This window comes from Danio rerio, chromosome 12 (genome assembly GCF_049306965.1).
Source record: "Danio rerio strain Tuebingen ecotype United States chromosome 12, GRCz12tu, whole genome shotgun sequence".
Classification (NCBI taxonomy): domain Eukaryota; kingdom Metazoa; phylum Chordata; class Actinopteri; order Cypriniformes; family Danionidae; genus Danio; species Danio rerio.
Window position 1 is genome coordinate 35,303,816 of NC_133187.1, and position 18,917 is coordinate 35,322,732.

General features: G+C 35.3%; 1 protein-coding gene across 6 annotated transcripts in view; it reads left to right on the forward strand.

Moving 5' to 3' along the window:
• The first annotated feature begins 1,825 nt into the window (after positions 1-1,825).
• fasn (fatty acid synthase) overlaps positions 1,826-18,917 on the forward strand; it is a 54,753-nt gene continuing 37,661 nt past the window's right edge. For 4 of the 6 annotated variants that reach the window (XM_009306806.5, XM_073918610.1, XM_073918611.1 and 1 more), the window contains exons 1-9: positions 1,826-1,981; positions 9,735-9,884; positions 10,124-10,276; positions 11,626-11,799; positions 13,682-13,882; positions 15,219-15,341; positions 15,761-15,876; positions 17,251-17,385; positions 17,469-17,931. In XM_009306806.5, coding sequence (XP_009305081.1) covers positions 9,758-9,884; positions 10,124-10,276; positions 11,626-11,799; positions 13,682-13,882; positions 15,219-15,341; positions 15,761-15,876; positions 17,251-17,385; positions 17,469-17,931 — 1,492 coding nt within the window. In that variant the 5' untranslated portion in view covers positions 1,826-1,981; positions 9,735-9,757. Of the gene's footprint in view, positions 1,982-4,494; positions 4,602-9,734; positions 9,885-10,123; positions 10,277-11,625; positions 11,800-13,681; positions 13,883-15,218; positions 15,342-15,760; positions 15,877-17,250; positions 17,386-17,468; positions 17,932-18,917 lie in introns of those variants that run through there. The other 2 variants (XM_009306807.5, XM_073918613.1) reach the window with 2 other exon arrangements.

The following is an 18,917-nucleotide window of genomic DNA, read 5'->3' on the forward strand; positions in this document are numbered from 1 at the left end:
CCATACAGTGTTTCTAAATAATTGAAAGTAGACATTTAACGTTTGTTTAATATAATTCTATGCATATAAAAACACTTAAAATAATTTAAATTCCATGCAACCTTTAATGCATACATATGTTTTAAAAATATTACATTTATAGTGCGAATTACAGGGGGGTGTGAGGGGTCTGACCCTCTTAAATACCCCCTTGAAATACACTAAAACAACATGTGTGGGGGTCAATTCTTTAAACCATGGGTCTCAAAGTCGATTCCTGAAGGGCCACAGTTTTGCTCCAACCATAATCAAACAGTGCTGATCCAACTAAGCAAGGTGTTAAAGACTACTAGAGATTATGAAGCAGATTGGTTGGAGCTAAAATCTGCAGAGCTGTGGCCCTCCAGGAATTGAGTTTGAGACCCATGCTTTAAACTGTGGGGAAAAAGCTAGCACTTCTGTGTCTAAAATAATAACATTAACAATAAAAATAAAGACATAAATTTACATTTGACCACCCCTATAAAGGTTCATACTATAACAACCAGTTGGCGGTCTGAATCTCGAATCTGAACACCAGCAGATCTAGCCTACAGATGGATATTGTAAATGTTCAAAAATATGGGTGTTTTATGTACATATAGCCTAATGTACTATTAAAATAAATTTAAAATTAAATATGACATTTAAGAAAGGAATATCTGACATCTAAGAGAGGAAGCATTTTAGTGTTGAAAATGGATTTTGGGAAAACATACTATTAAAAATGTCTTTAGCATACTAGGATAATATAAGCCAGTGTTTCTCAACCAGGTTCCTGGAGGACCACCGATACTGCATGTTTTGGATGTCTCCTTTGTCAGTTACACCCATTACAGGTCTTTCAGTCTCTGCTAATGAGCTGATGATCTGATTCAGGTGCATTCAGTTAAGAAGACAAGGAGAGTGTGCAGAGCTGGTGGTCCTCCAGGAACATGGTTGAGAAACACTGCTATAAGCTGTGCTATACTTTAATGTTAGAATACTATAACATATAGCATCTCACATAATTGGAGTATGTGCATTCAAATATATAATTTACCACGTTTGTAAAGTGCTGGCACAGTTTGAAAATGCACCTATAAAAGTGCTTCAATTTGACTTGAATTTAATCCATCAGAGGTTACTGTGTAGGTCAGAATCAGCTCATTATTCCTCAAAACAGAGAAAACTTTAAAAACTTTGATAACCAAAGAGATGTAATTGAATTAAATATATGAATTTGGATCACTGAAGCATGCATATTTATTTACATAAACTACATTCAATATATAATTCGCACCCTGATTACATCACACTTCTGATTTAGCTAACTATATTGACAATGCGAAAACATAGCATATAAACACTACAAAATAAAGAACATACCTCATCCCATAATTAAAATTCTCAGTGTTTAACCAAGCAATCCGCACTGTAAGTCATGAACAATTATGACACATCAAAAATCGACGCACTGTTCCAAAATCAGCTCAAGTGTGTTGCATGCTAAATTTACCCAGATCGTTTGCAAACAGCACACGACCCCAAAAGTCTCGCCTTGAACTTGAACTTGCACGATCAGACCGGTGAAGCAGAATTGTGTACTGCTGTGCATGTGATCCTCCGGAATGAACGTTAGTAACCCAGGCTTTTCAGACACGTTTTTTTCTATGCGGCGGTAGGAAATCAGCCCATCACTGGCTGCGTCTGCAGCCCAGCCTCCTCTCTCATTGGACTGCACCTCAGAGCCAAACTGTCAGCCCATGTGGCGTGGCCAGCGAGGATGTCAGACATTTAAATGAAACACACAGGGACTCAGGAGGGCGAGAGTAATTTTTTAGGGCTTGGCCAAAGAGGGAATCACGAAACTCTCCGTTCTGTAACGTTGCCGGGAGCCGACAGAGATTTAGAGGAATACAGTAGTCGACTCTGCCCTGAAGCATCAGCGTGAAATATTGCGTTAAACTGTACCCGCGTTCAGGTAAGCGAGCATGTTTTATTAATCCCGTCCATTCTGGTTCTGTATTTAAGCAGACTGGTATTGTTAGTTGAAGACACACAAATCTATGTTAATCGAAAGTGTTTCCTGTAGCACGCTGAACGAAAATTTCCTCAGATTAAATGAATCGTTCTTTTGATTCGAATCTTTTCAGTGAATCACGAAACAACCAAACACACACACACACCATCTTATTATAGAATCAAGAGAGCGTTAAATGTGAATTGGTTCTACATAAGTTTAATTGCTTATTTGTTTCATTTAACAGATCAATTAACTTCTCTAAAATGTTTGATTATTTTTGTTTTAGTTTATGTCTGAAAAATTTCTTCCCAATTTTAAATAAATTTTTGATTATTTAGTGCTTTATTTATATTGAAAAATTGTATTTTATTCTACCATAAAATGTTTTTTTTTAACTCAGGATATGTACATACATTTAAAATTGTATAATAGTGTAGCTAGCATCATGTAAGATGAGATGGGATGTTTGGGCTGCGTTGTGACGTCATTACGTCAAGACGTAAAAGACGTCTTTGTGTTTGGTCATTGTAAAGCCACTGCGGAATTTGTCACTGTCTGAAAGCTTTTTGACAAGGTTTGGCTTCAAACAAATGTGACACTGAGAACGGCCAGATAGGAGATGCTTCTAAGACGGTATAATCCGCATTTAATAATTGGCATATTTTATTGACTTTCCCCACATTCTCTGGTAGTTAACATTTTTTATTATTTATTTATTCTCTGAAAAACAATAATATTCCTGAGATATTTAATTTCTACATATTTTTAAACCAAATTAGTGAGACTGCATTGCGTTGCGTGTTACTGTATGTAAAAATTCACACACTTGTTAACGTTATGCTTGACTCATTCTGCTCTGTATAGTAAAATTGACTTATTTTTGTATATACAAAAAAATTTATTTTTACAGCTGTGGGAAAATGAAGCCACTTTAAAATCATTTCAAGTATTAGTTCCACTGGATTTGCAATTAATTGTTGCAAGAATTACAAGATTTGACAAAACAAATCTTTTATCTTCAGAATAGTTAAGATATAAGTATTTCTTTGAAATACTATCTGATTCAACATCAGTTTTAATCTTTTTTTGGAAGAAATGTTGTCAGACTTTTATGGAATATTGAAAACTCCAAATAAAAAAAAAATTGAAAACTCAATTAAAACGGGTGTTGTAATTAAATGAGAATGTTAAAAATGATATATTATTAAATTATTGGTGATATTACTTCCAAATGTAATGTAACGTCATCTATACCATGTTTTTTGCTTAAAATAACAAAAAAAGTTAAAATTTATAAAAAAAATGTTTATAATAATTTTAGACAAAATAATACCTATCTTTTATCTTCAGAAAAGGAAAGGGCCAATGTAAGTTTCTGATGGTATGATAACCTTGGATAAAAACATCACAGATTCACGGTATCGTGGTATTGTGATTACTGCTCTAAAATAAGGTCTTTTTAAATGTCTGGGTAACAAAATAAAAACTTTTTCCATTTGAAAACAATATATTTTATTTCAAGAAACATCTAAAGTATTTTCTAACAGTAAACATGTCAGGCTAAATAATTCTAATGAATCATTGACTTCGGCCGTCTTCATTAGTTTCAAAAACACAGATTTCTTTACAATTTATAACACCATCTTTGGATATCTTTTCAACTGGAGATACTGTTGTCCTAAATAACAAAACAAAAAAAAAAACGTAAATCAAAAATCGTACACATTATAGCAGAAAAGTTTGGCAGTTTTAAAACCTCGACTTTTCCAAACCATGGGAAACTTTGAAAACGGTTATCGTCGCATACCTAATCTTCAGAATAGTTAAGAAATTAGTATTTTTTGAAATACCACCTGATTGAACATCAGTCTTCGTCTTTTTTGGAAGAAATGTTGTCAGACTTTAAAACTCCAAAATTTAAAACAAGTTTAACTGGATTTGCAATTAATTATTATGAAAGTGGTAAAAAAAAATATTTGGGTGCACAAATATAATGTATAGCTTCCTATTAAAAATATTAATTTAAAAGATGACTTTGTGAGGGGTGTACTTATATATGTTGTACACTGTATTTCTTTTAAATACTACATAATTTCCAATGAAACAAAAAATTTTTTTTGGAGGAAATGTTTTCAGACTTTTATGGAATAAAACGCATTTTAAAACTCTAATTTTAATAGTTATGGGTTAAAATAAAGTAGCTTTATCTTTACCCAAATATATTTTATCCTGATGAATAAAAGTGAAAAATTATTTCACAATTTTTATTTTTTTTATATTATTTTGTTTTTTACATTTTGTTTATTCTTTACATTTTATACACATTCGTTGACCCATAAAAACAATATTTCCCATTTTCTTAACTTTAGGAAATCCGCTGCAATTAGTTAGCACTGTACATCACATGGTTGAAGCGCTGCGTGAGTGTGGCTGATGTTTTAAGAACTTTAAGACTGTAATACTGTCATCAGCTAATGACACACACACACTGCACCACGGGAGGCGGTTAATCAGAGCTGTGGCGAGTGGTCAGTCAGTTACATCAGTAAACTCAACGGCTGCTTCGGATCTGGGTCAGGTAGATTACAATCCCTTCGGAAATCCCTTTATTTTCTCAATCTGCTATCTGACGAGCATAAAGTTGTTGTATTGTGGTTAAATATTATTATGCTATTATGAGTAATTTAATAATAGAGCTAGCGTAATCCCAACCGGAAGAGTGTAGCATGGCTATTTTTGGTGCTGGATTATCTGTAGCATTGTTATGTTGTGTTTAGTTTGTTTGCTGCTTTTTAGATGGTCTATACTGTACTATCATGTTACAGTAAATATACATATGCATGACTCGCACACAAGCTGTTACATGTGAGCACCTGCCTGACAAAGGCTTCTTATGTTTGAAAGAAACAAAGAGCAGTATTAATTTGTCCAGACTTGTATTGCTGCATTTGGTGTTTTTAAGTATTCTGTTTTTCTGAATATACCTTTCATGATTAATAAAAACATGTACAGTGACAGAAAGTTTTTAAAAATATGTTTTTTAATTATTTAAAAAAAGCATTATTTTAAGTAATGTATCTTGCTCTATAGTTATTTATTTATTTACTTATTTATTTACTTATTTAACCAGTCAAGTACCATTAATATACAGTACCTCTTCTACCAGGGTAGGGGTCACCAATCCTAGTCCTGGAGGGTCGGTATCCCTGCAGGGTTTAGCTCCATCTTGCTTCAACACACCTGCCTGGATGTTTCAAGTATACCTTGTAAGCCCTTGATTAGCTTGTTCAGGTGTGTTTGATTAGGGTTGGAGATAAAATCTGCAGGACACCGGCCCTCCAGGAACAAGTTTGGTGACCACTGTACCAGGGAGTCGTGGTCAAGACAGGCAGCATATAACAGAAAATTACATATCACATTCACAACATATAGACTCACACAAAAATAACACAAACCATAATCAATTATTAAAACTTGCACTGTTCTAAATAGACTTTAAAATATTTTGAAATATAGCGATAGATGCGCTGTAAAACCCAACAGTCCACTTAGTCAAATGAAATGAGTGTAATTAGCTCAAAATTGACAAAGTTAATTCTACTCATTTGAAAAAAGTTTTGAACTCAGTGTTGAATGTATTGAGTTAATTAAATACATCATTACTTCAGCTCAAATGAAGGAAGTCCACAGTACTACTATAGATTCGTTTTTTAACTCAAATGGTTTGTAGCAATCAGTTTCTTCCAACGGTTTGAGTTGCCTTAAGTTATTGGGTTTTGCAGTAATCAGTTAGTTTGAATTCTCTTCATTTATCGGGTTTTACTTCGCTCATTGATTCGTTTACTCAATGGGATTAAGTTAAGTTAATGGTTTAAGTTACCTTAACTTTTTGCGTTTTACAATGTTGTGCAGATTTTATTGGTAGTATTCACCTTATTCGTCACCGACGAGCGAGCGAAATATTTTTGGCTCGATACTTCCGGTCTCATTCACTTCCATTCATTTTTAGACGTTAAAAACTGCTCGTTTTGCTGTTTGATGTTGCAAACTGATATTTTCTTATCATATTATTCTTCTTGGTCTGTATAGTCATGCAAACATTTGTTTGTAGAGCAAGTAGTTTGACCATTTTCTGACGTTTATTTTTCCTGGTCATTTCTCCCATAGCCGACTGAATCAGAAGTTCTGAAACAACCGTGTAAACAGGCGCACTTTCACATTTTTTAATAAGGTCAATATCTTGAAGCTCATTCCATACATATTGAGCATACTTGGAGAATACAGTTCGACCTAACTTTGTATAATAAATGGCATCTTAAGTAAAAGTATATCTGCCGATCTGGTATTGTATTTAAACAAGAATAATGAATAACATTTGAGGGGATGCGCTTCAGAACAAATCCGTTGTATGTGCTAAAACACAAATTGTTGCGAGATTGTGTTGGTTTGTTAAATAAAATAATAATCTAGTCTAAATAAAATGAAAGTGAAATATTCAGAGTTTCTTAGAAGTCTGGATTAAACTGTTTTCACTAATACTGACAAATTTGAATAAGCAGGAAATGCTTTTGCGATATATTCACAGCACTGAACCTGTTCCCAGATCACCTCAGAAGAACAAACTCTGTTGGAATTATGAGAGAACTCAGAAACTCGTTGTGAGAATGGAGATGTCTGCATATTTGTGCCAGTTTGTCAGATAAAATTGCTTAAAACCCCTTAATATTTTAGAAAAGGTAGTTAAAGTTTGCAGAACCAATGATAGATCTTTTCCACCCATGACCCACCCATAAGTAAATATGCAGCCTATATTTTGCACATTAACAGCAGCACCCGCAGAGATAACTGAGAAATGACGTGGCAGGCATGGTATCAGTTGTCGTGAACTATGCCACATTACACGAGAAGAAATAATTTAATCTTGTGTCATGATACCCATTTGTCATTTACGAATCCCCACTGAACTGACCGGGGCTTCACATGTAGTTTCTCCTTGACTGTAATTAGGTCCCATTGGTCATTTTATATAAATTACATTGGTGTGTGTGTGTGAGTGTGTACTCCTGAACCAATGACAAATCATAAGGCACTATGATAAACAATATCCAATTTATTTAAAGCATTCAGAGATTTGTGCATGTTCAGTATATCTTCATAATTCACTACTGATAGAAATGTACTCTTAACTAGACGTTTTTGAGCTCAGAAGGAGAAACATTTTTGTTAAACAAAAATAAAAACCTAATATTGGTCTCTGTTTTTTTAAAGGCTATTAATGTGAATTTCTTCTTTCATAACTATAAGTAGTCAACTAATCATCAAGCCAGAAACCTAAATATTTATAAGATGTAATAGTTTTGTGTGAGAAATAGACAGAAATTAAACAAGCTTTGCAAAAAAAAAAGCAAACAATACATTCATTTAATTATTATTATTATTATTTTATTTATTTATTTTTTATTTATTTTTTCTTTTTTTCCAGGTGGGAATAAACATAAAAAGCTGCTTGCAAGTCTCAGTAAAGGCTTTCCCTTTCGTTGTGTTTATTTGGACAATCATAGCTAAGTTAATTGATTTATGATGGATAATTTCTTCTGAATTACCTGCCACTGATGTCTTTTACAACTCATTCAGGCTGTGTGTAATCTAAGTTGTGATAAACGGCCCTAACAAACTACCCAAACAAATCACTTATTCCTTTTTTTTTTTTATAATGGTTAGAAAAGGTATGTTAATTTGTATTGATGTCTGTCATGCTGAATGCTCATGCAAAATTGTTTCTAAATTTATATATTCTTATACTTTATTCTGTTTACATTAATTCTAAGTAAAATGATGAAACATTAAACACTTTGCCTGCATTTGATATTTTTAAATTTCACATTTTTAAATTTACTTTCAAATTAATCTATCTCGTGCTTGTTTTGCAAAATATATCAGCCCTCATGGCGTACAGTAAGATGAGACAATTTCTCTCTTGGCATATTTTGATGGTGGCATTTATGTGGTCCAACTAGTTAAAATGAGCTTTCCTTTGTGCTAGGAGGAAAGTAGAACAGAGGGACACTTTGTACTTGTCGCTGCTTTTTGATTGCATTGAATGAGCAGGAATCCCATCCATTCTGTCGCTTTGAGTGCTCTGACCCTGAAACCAGAACAAAAGTGTCCAGCTTTCCAGGCCACGCCTCCCCAAGCTCACTGTCCTGCCTTGCATTTACACTTGCAGCAACTCTGTGACCCCAACGCAGATTTAAATTAATAACACTCTCGCATGTGCACAGTTCTTAGTGAATGGAGTTAAAAGAACTAATATTTATCCCCTTTTCCCCCTAGTTGGTGAATTGCTCTAAGAATTGAAACCAAAAGAAATTGTATTGCAAGCTCTCTGAAATATTAGGTTTAAATTTTCATGCATTTCTTGCACAATCTTCTTGTTTCTTTTTTTTTTTTGTACATATTACAGTCAAAGGGTTTTACAGAGGGAATTTTGACAGTCAAATTTAGTATGAACGTATCCCTTTATAAAAATCTTCAGAATATAAATATTAGTTCTGTGCTAAAATGTATCTAAAATAAAAGTTTGTTTTGACATAATAGACCGCGTACACACACATACTGTATATTATGTATATATAAATACACACATGAATGCATATCTTTGAGCAAATGTTGGTTTATATTCAGATATAAAGTATATATTGGTGTATGAAATTTTATCTAAATTAAAATATCCAAGTAACAATGTTTGTAATCTATATTTTGTTTCTATCACATTTACTGTATATAATACACACGTATATTATGTCAAAACAAATCTTTATTTTGGATGCAATTCATCTTTGCCCAGCACTAAGAAATATGAAAAAAAAAAAAAAAAAACAACGGTAAAGTTTGGTGTATGTAAGGGGAGATTTAAGGCTCAGTGTGGGAGACAAAACTACTTTTGAGAAAACAGCCCTTACAAATATGCATTGCTTTTGAAATCTGCAGATAAAATCAATAAAGTGTGAGAAAGATGCATTTTAGATGTTCTCCTTGTATTCTATTTTTAAAAAGGCATTTTATGAACAGCCAAAATGTTAAAATTGACAAGTACATGTCAATGTCAATTTTATTTATATAACACTGATACACAACCAAAGGTTTACCAATGTGCTTAACAATACAAAATCACAAAGAACAAGTATAAAATTATAGATAAAACAAACAATTCTCACTTATAGTTATTATAGCTAAAAAACAAAAAATTTCGCTGATAAATTGCCAAATCAAAGAGGGAAGTTTTCAACCTAGATTTAAAAACAGACAGAGATGATATAGACCTAATAAAGAGGGGTAGAGCATTCCACAAGGTAGGATCGGCTACTACGAAAGCTCGATCACCCCTGCATTTCAGCCTCGACTCTGGGATATATAATAGTCTCTGGTTAGATGACCGAAGAGACTGACCAGGCTGACGTTCAGTCAACAGGTCTGACAGGTAGGAAGGAGCCAGGCCATTTAAAAATCAAGAGAAGAATTTTAAAAGTGACATGATAGTGCACAGGCAACCAGTGCAAAGAGCGCAAACTGGTGTGATGTGGTCATATTTTTTTCAGATGAAAAACTGTATTTTCGCCTGCAGTATCTCGCATTAATAATGCCTATTTATTTTGAAGATTTCAGAGCACTGACTGACCACGTTATTTATTATTGTTTTTTTTTCCTTTAGATTCAAGAAGTATTCATTTAGACATGGAGGATATCGTTATAGCTGGAATTTCAGGTCGCCTTCCTGAGTCGAACAATTTGGAAGAATTTTGGCAGAACCTTTTCAATGGAGTGGACATGGTCACAGAAGACGACAGGCGGTGGAAACCAGGTATGGCTGACTGAATTGACATGATTTTGATTGCAAATGCTGCTCCTGAGGTCTCCCTGGCTGCCATTCTGTGCTTTTCTTGTCTGTCTGGCTTTTTGGGTCTTATGAAGGACCCGTCTCTCTTCTCTCTGTTGGCACCAAGCTAATACTCTCATTCATGTGCTAAAGCACAAGCAAGCTTAGGCTGTTGAGTAGAGAGCTCTTTTGATTCCTTTTTTTCTTCTTTTTTAAAATTCTAGGTCTGTATGGCCTTCCCAGAAGAAATGGAAAACTAAAAGAAATCGACAGATTTGACGCAGCCTTCTTTGGCGTGCATCCCAAACAGGCCCACACCATGGACCCACAGCTCAGGCTTATGCTAGAGATATCGTACGAGGCCATCGTTGATGGAGGTCAGTATCAGATGCCATGTTTCATTTCGGTCTTGTTGCAAAATACAATAGATAAAATAATCGGCTGAAAGGAAGAAAAAAAATATCTGGATATATTATGCCTCATGTTTTACCACTCATATCATATTTTTCGCATACTACATTTAAAAGTTTAGTCAGTAATTTTTATTCAGAAAACATCTTTCTGAATAAAAAGAATTTATATTTAAAGGTATTTATACTTATATGGTGGTAAAAATATGCATAATTGTGTCCCAAAAATATTTAGCAATGCAAGATGAAGATAAGAAATCAGTATATAAGAATGATTTCGGAAGGATTACACTGTAAAAAGTGTTTAGTTACTTGAAGCGAGTATACTAATTGCCCTAAAAGCAACAAGTTGACTTTATTTAATAAACAATGTAAGTGAACCCATTGTAACTTGGAGCTGTTAAGTTGACTCAACTTAATTTTTATAAAAATGCCAGCTTTACTCACTTAAGTCAACTAATTGCTTTTTACGGTGTATGTGACCCTAAAGAATGCAACAGCTGCTTAAAACTTAACTTTGCATTCATAAATCAGGCTGTCCGTGGGGTCTTGAAATGTCTTAAATCCCAAAATTTAAATTGTAGGCCTTAAATTTGCTAAAATATTGTGTTGTAGATCTTACATAGTTTTTAAACATCCTAATTTTTCTTTGTTCATGTATTGCTACCCAATCTGGCCATCAACACCAATTTTAAAAGGTAATTTTAACTCTATTTACCATAATAGTTTATTATTTTCCTTACAGTAACATTTGTTTAAAAGTGCTCTATGTATTTACTGCTAAGCACACCGACTTGGACACATTGTTGGTGTGTCCATTGTTTTTAAAACATTTGTTCATTTTTTTTTTGTTTATGTTGGGGAAAAAGTGTTTGGACACAAGTAGAGCTTGCTTGTTTTTACACAATATCTAAAATAAGTTTAAAAAAAAAAAAATTATTATTGTATTATTAAAGTATAGTTTTTTAGGGCAAATAAAAATCTTTTCCATCTGGGCCATTTGACAAATTACATAGCGTTGAGCCCTTTATGAGTCTACAATTTCATTCATAATGGACTTAATGTCTTTAAAAAACCCTGATCAATACAATTTATTTATTTATTTTTCTACACAATTCTGTGTTTTTAATCCAATAAATGGTTCTTTGGCTAGGGTAAGGAACTTCAGTATATGGTATATTAATATAGTCTACAGTATTTTCCCTAAATAAAAGTATAAACCATTTCTTGGCTCTACATGACCAAAGTAATACAAATACCTGCATCTATAAATGTACAAAACCATTGTACAAACCCATTGTCATTCTTGATTTTAGGCATAAACCCGGTGTCCATGCGTGGCAGCAAAACTGGCGTCTACATTGGAGTGAGCGGCTCAGAGGCAGGAGAGGCCTTCAGTAAAGACCCGGAGGAGCTGCTGGGATACAGCATGACAGGATGCCAGCGAGCCATGTTTGCCAACCGCTTGTCCTACTTCTTTGATTTCAATGGTATGCAAACATTACAAGTTAATTACTGACTCCATTCTTTCTGTGGGAGAATTATGTTGTCAGAAAGTTTTGAACGACCGTGTCATCGTCGCTCTGTCAGTATGGTGTGATGTGTCGTGTGAGGTGATTTAAATAAGTGACTCATAACACAATCACGTCTTTCACTGGTGTAACTTGACTCATACTCTCATGTAAAACTGATGCAACCAGTTGAGATGGATTACTTGCATATTCTTCCACAATGTGATTCAATATGTCAGCCATTAACCCTGTGTGCTGGTTAAAATTTTTCATCCACACTGGGGTGATTTTGAATCTTAAATTGACCACAACTTTTTCTGTTTCTCAGCAAATGGATTGATATTTAATGCCAATTCGTTTTTTTATATGTTGGAAAAACAGATTGAGACAATAATAAAAACAACAACAATACATGACTACATATTATCATGCATTCTTGATTGTTGCTGGTTTTTCCCTGTTGGGAAGAGGTCAATTTTACTGTTGATCATCAGTTCCAGTGCAAAAACAAGCTTAGTTTCTGACTTCTATATGGAGTATACACTACCTGGCAAAAGTTTTGTCATTGATACCAGTTGTAAGAGCAACAAATAATAACTTGACTTCTAGTTGATCATTTGAAAAGTGGCAGAAGGTAGATTTGTCCAAGTAATCATCTGTTGAAGTGCATCATAATCATCACAAATACCGCTGAAGACCTATTGGAACCTGCATGAACCCAAGATTCTCACAGAAATCAAGATTGGTGATGGAAAAAAATTACGCTCAGTGTGTTACGCTCAGTATTGGGGCGTGCGAGAGATCTGCAGTGGATTGTAACATCAACAGCCTGAAGAATCAAAAATTTGTGCTGCCCGTTACATTACAAACCACAGGAGAGGGAAAATTTTTCAGCAGGAGAGCACTCCTCATACTTTATCCACCACATCAAATTTCCTGAAAGCAAAGAATGTCAAGATGCTCCAGGGTTGGCCAGCCCATTCACCAGATATGAACATTATTGAGCATGTATGGGATAAGATGAAGAAGGAGGCATTGAAGATGAATTCAAAGAATCTTGATGAACTCTGGGAATCCTGTAAGAACGCTTTCTTTGCCATTTCAGATAACTTTATTCATAAGTTATCTGAGTCATTGTAGAGATGTATGGATGCAGTCCTCCAAGCTCATGGGAGTCCTACACAATATTCATTATTTTTTTCACTGCACTATGACTTTATATTCTATACTGTACAGTATTTCTATTAAGTGACAAGACTTTTGTCTAAGCAAAGTCAGACCTTAATGTCTTAATTACATAATTAAAAATCAAGTCATGATCATATGTTGTGGTAAAATAAGTGTAACCTTCACACTTATTTTGTTTCACCACTTCTGATACCAAATGATCAACTAGAAGTCATAAAGTTATTATTTGTTGTTCCTAAAACTTGGATGGGCAACAAAACTTTTTTTCAGGTAGTGTAATGTGTGAGCGAGAGACCTTTGTGCTGAGATATGTCTGAGAAAATCTTAATAAGCAGCTAAAAATAGTGTATTTATGCACACACACTGTAATCTGCTATTTTACTCAATAGAACTATAAAAAAACTAGAAACTTTTTTTTTTTTTTTTTTTGCATAGGCCTATCTGAAGGGTTAATGCTGCCAACTGATCAGCAGTTAAAATGACACCTTTTACCTCTACAGGAAAAACCACTAACAATCAAGAATGCATGATAATGTTGTCTTGGCTTTGCAATCAAAAAATGTCATTATAATGGAAGTCAATGGGGCAAAAACAGCCACCAACATAACAAAATCAGTTTGAACAATACACAAGGGTTATTAACTGTTTTGTTTGATTTACTGTGAACATTCAGGTCCCAGCACAGCCATTGACACAGCGTGTTCCTCTAGTCTGCTGGCACTGGAAAATGCCTTCAATGCTATTCGCCATGGCAAATGTGATGCCGCACTCATTGGCGGAGTGAACCTGCTGCTCAAGCCCAACACCTCAGTGCAGTTCATGAAACTGGGCATGCTCAGTCCTGAAGGAACCTGCAAGTCATTTGATGCCTCAGGTGAGATTGCATGCATCACTGCTTTTTTGTCTGCTGCTTTTTTTTTGCCGGCACAGGAAGCTATAAAATAAATCTGGCTTACAAACATTGGTCACCAAAAAAATGACAATATGGCTCTCTAGGAAGATACTTAACCTTTTTTTTTTTTTGAGTTCCATTTGGAATTTTATATCTTTCAGAAAATATTATTGAACAAATTGAACCATTATTGTATTTGAGTTCTTTTTGTTCATTGTAAACTTTATATAAAGCCACAGTATGGGGAAAATTCACAAGAATTGCTCTTCTCTTATTGGCTGAAAACTTCTCTGGCCGTAGTGTATGAGAGTGTGTATGGGTGTTTCCCAGTACTGGGTTGTGTAATGTAATGTATTTATTTGGCACATTTATTGTGTATGGCCATACACCCAAAGCGCTTCACAATCATGAAGGGGGGGGTCTTTCCACACCACCACCAGTGTGCAGCATCCACTTGGATGATGCGACGGCTGCCACAGGACAGTTGTGGCTGGAAGGGCATTCGCTGTGTAAAACATATGCCAGAATAGGTGGCGGTTCATTCCACTGTGGTGACCTGAAATGAATGAATGAATGAAATAAAAATATTTTAATTTAAAGCATATTTGTCAAACTGTAATTGTAAATTAGGATTATTTCACCAAATACTTGTTTCATAACTCTTCTAAAGTTAAAATATTGGTAATTTTTTGTCAGAAAATTAATCAAAAAAATATGTCTGAAATATAATCTTATTGTTTAAAAGAAAAAAATGCTCAAGATGACTCCTTTTTTATTGCTAATGTAAAAATCTACTGTATGTGTGTGTATTTATACATCTAGGGTTTAAAATATCAACAAACTAAGCCGCCTTAGTGTTTAGTGTTGCATAATGATGAATACCACATACTAAATAGTATATGAAGCAGCATGCATTATGCAACATTCGCATTTAAGCTGAAAGCTTTTAAGCAGTGCTATGCTATATTGTTGTCACATGGCATGTTTAATTCAGCGAGTGCCTTCTGGTTATCGAGGGAGTAAAAACAGTCACATTTTTTTGCATTGTTTTGTACAGTTTTGTTATGATGTGGTTTTAAAACCCTAATCAAGTGCTGTTTCCTTTGTTATACCACAAATCAAACATTAAGCACATTGCTATTTTGATTTAAAACCCAATTCAATATGTTTACTTGAGTATTGAACATTTTAAGTAATATTGCTTTACGCAATAAGCACACTACACCAATGGAACAGTATGTGACTATATTTCAGGTTTGCACTCCTGTTTGTAACTGTAGGCTTTATTTACACCATTTTATTTTCTTTAACCCTTTAGGAAATGGCTATTGTCGCTCAGAGGCTGCTGTTGCGGTACTCTTGACGAAGAAGTCAATGGCTAAGAGAATCTATGCCACGGTTCTCAATGCTGGCAACAACACAGACGGCTACAAAGAGCAAGGTAAACTCACCCATTCCTACCTCATACGTCAAATCTGCCACAAATCCCCAGCAAGAGTGAAATCGGCACAGTTAATACCTGCTTACCTCTGGATATTGGCGTTTACATGAACATTGGCATGCCAAGTGTCATAGATGGCTTTTCCCCCAGTGCCTCCTGCCACACTTTACTCGCCAGTGTTTTTAGGCATCACACTTGGCTGAGCGGGTTTGAAATTGCTGGCATACATCTCATCTGATATCAACTGATATCAGATCCCTCCATTTACTGTAATGGGTCATGTTCTGCTACACTGAAGACAGAAAAATCTGTGCTGCATGCGGCTCACATGTGCGTTCCAGAAAGGCGTATGTCATAACCGCTGTTGTACTGTACATGTTCTCATTTCCTGGAATGTGGTGTTTCTTCTCTTTTCTCAGGTGTGACGTTCCCTTCAGGTGAGATGCAACAGAGACTGGTCCGTTCTCTTTACCAGGAGGCCAACATCTCACCTGAGCAGGTGGAGTACATTGAGGCCCACGGCACCGGTACTAAGGTTAGTCAAAGAGAAGTTGTGCACAAATCACCACATACACACTGGAATTTGGTTTTAAGATCGTGATTTAGTGCTTAATCCTGTTTTGTACTCGCACGGTTCAGTAATAAGGGGAGTAACAAGTGTGTTCGGCAACCAAATTAAATCCTGCACTGGAAAAAAATGATCATTTGTCTTGTTTCTAGTCCTAATATCTAAAAAACTTTATATCAAGAAGAATTTTGTAGACGAACAAAAAAGATGGTCCTGTTTCAGAACAATTATGTCAATATAATTTATATAATATATAATAAATGACAATCAAATGAGTGAGTTTTCCTTAAAACATGAAAAATAAGAAGCGAACAAGCTGGATTTTCTTTTTGTCTACCCCATTGGCAGATGATTTTGCTTGTTTTATGGTAAAACTCACTAAATTCTGGTATACTATTTTTTGAAAACAAGACAATATCTTTTGCTTTCTAAAAGATGCTTCTTGATATAAGATTTTTATTTTACATTTGGATTAGAAACAAGAGAAAAACCTGGAGGGCCAAAGCTCTACACATTTTTGCTCCAACCCTAATCAAACACAGCTGATCAAACTAATCAAGGTGTTCAAGACTACTAGAAACTATTAAACAAGTGTGAGTAGGAGGTGGTTGGAGCTAAAGTATGCAGAGCTGCGGCCGTCCAGGAATTGAGTTTGAGACCCTTGTTGTAGAGAATTGAACATAGTTGTGAATGAAATGTTTAAATGTTCTGTATGTAGCCACACAAGAAAAGACAGTGACTGTACATCGTAACAATAACAATAATGCTTCAATTTAAGAATAAACTGACCAAAAATATTTCAAAATGTCTTGAGACTGCTTACTTTATTAGCCTTATAAACTGAATATCTTAAGCCAAAAAGACATCACTTATAATAATTGGACTGGGCAAATCAAACAAGAGCTTATTGAAGTAACATGATGCCTCTGTTGATGTTATGGTTGAGGATTTTAACCAAAAGACTTTTTGTCACTGTGATAATACTTCAGTCAAATACAGCAGATACCAAAAGGGATATTAAATGTATTATTGTCACCCTCAATCTTCACAATTTCGCATTTACTTGATGCATAGATGATTATAATATTACTAATGTATTCATTTGCATTCATTTTGAACATTATTTCACTATATACTTTGACTTTTTTGATTAAAAATTATCCAAAACATAAAAATAGACATTTTACTTGCATTTAATATGCTTTCAGTTAATATAAAATCACTTTTGTGACTTACTTTAAACCAGACATCTTGTACTTTGCATGTAAATACATTAATTGAGTAATAGTCATGGCAGCGTTTCAAATTGTGGAAGATAAAAATGGCGGTTTACTTAAACAGGTTGGAGATCCTCAGGAAGTGAACGGCATTGTGAGTGTGTTCTGTCAGTCACAGAGGGATCCTCTTCTGATTGGTTCAACCAAATCCAACATGGGACACCCGGAGCCTGCCTCTGGATTGGCAGCTCTTGCCAAGGTAAATAAAAAAAATAAAAAAAATAAAACATGACTGACCATCACGCATGCTAAATGTGAAGTAACTCTCTGTCTCTCTGTCAGGTGGTTTTGTCTCTTGAACATGGCGTCTGGGCTCCCAATGTTCACTTCAATGAACCAAACCCTGACATTCCTGCACTGACAGATGGTCGGTTGTGTGTGGTGTCGAAGCCTACACCAGTCCGCGGTGGCATCGTGGGCATCAACTCATTTGGGTTTGGAGGGTCAAATGTCCATGTGATCCTGAGTCCACATGTTTCAGATTCATCGGATAAAACACCAGCTCCTTCAGTCCCCAGACTCTTGCAGGCCTCGGGCCGCACTGAGGAGGCCGTCACTGCCCTCTTCAGCAACGCCCAGCAGCATCAGGAGAACTCCAGCTACCTGTCTCTGCTGAATGATGTGTCTGGGGTCCCAACGGCAGGAATGCCATACAGGGGCTACACACTGATCGGGGCGCAGGGGGAGCTAACAGAGGTTCAGCAAACACAGCCCACACCAAGACCACTCTGGTACATTTGCTCAGGTGAGGGGATGTCTTTTTTTTTTTTAGATAAAATATCCAGAGGTAATTCCATAACTTTTAGTTGAGACTTTCAGTCCAGAAAGATTGAAACCAAGATATTTATTGATTATTTGATTTATTTATTTAAATTGGGAGGGGGGGGGTCTATAACACGAATGCTGGTACTGTTAAATTGTGTAAAATATCATTTTAAAAGTGCACACACACAGAGAACTGACAATAAAAGTAAAATGAGAGAAATTTGATCATAACAGTTTGCTAATTTCATATGCACATTAGCATTCTTAAAAGCATAGCATAAAATTTAAGGTGTAAATAGTAGATAAAACTACACTCGCTACACTTTATTAGGTACACCTGTCCAACTGCTCGTTAACGCAAATTTCTAATCAGCCAATCTCATGGCATCAACTTAATACATTTAGGCATGTAGACATGGGCTGTGTCCGAAACCGCATACTTCCATACTATATAGTACGCTAAAATCAGTATGCGAGCCGAGTAGTATGTGCGAATTCATAGAATTCGAAAATCAGTATGCGAGAAGTACCTGGATGACTTACTACTTCCGCCGAGATTCTAGAGTGCGCATCCCATGCATTCAGCGATATCCCATGATGCCCCGCGAGCGAATTCATGAATGGGAGTAAAGCGACGCAATTGACGCAGGTAGGTCATGTGACCATGACAAAATGGCGGATGTAGTACGTCCGAATTCCATTCATACTTTTCACGTTTATACTGTATAGAACGTACTTTTCTAACGGCCGAGTAGTACGTTTACATTCAAATGCAATACCTAATGAGTAGTAGGCGGTTTCGGACGCAGCCATGGTCAAGACAATCTGCTGCAGTTCAAACCAAGCATCAGAAAGGGATTTAAGTGACTTTGAACGTGGCATGGTTGTTTGTGCCAGATGAGCTGGTCTGAGTATTTCAGAAACTGCTGATCTACTGGGAATTTCATGCACAACCATCTCTAGGGT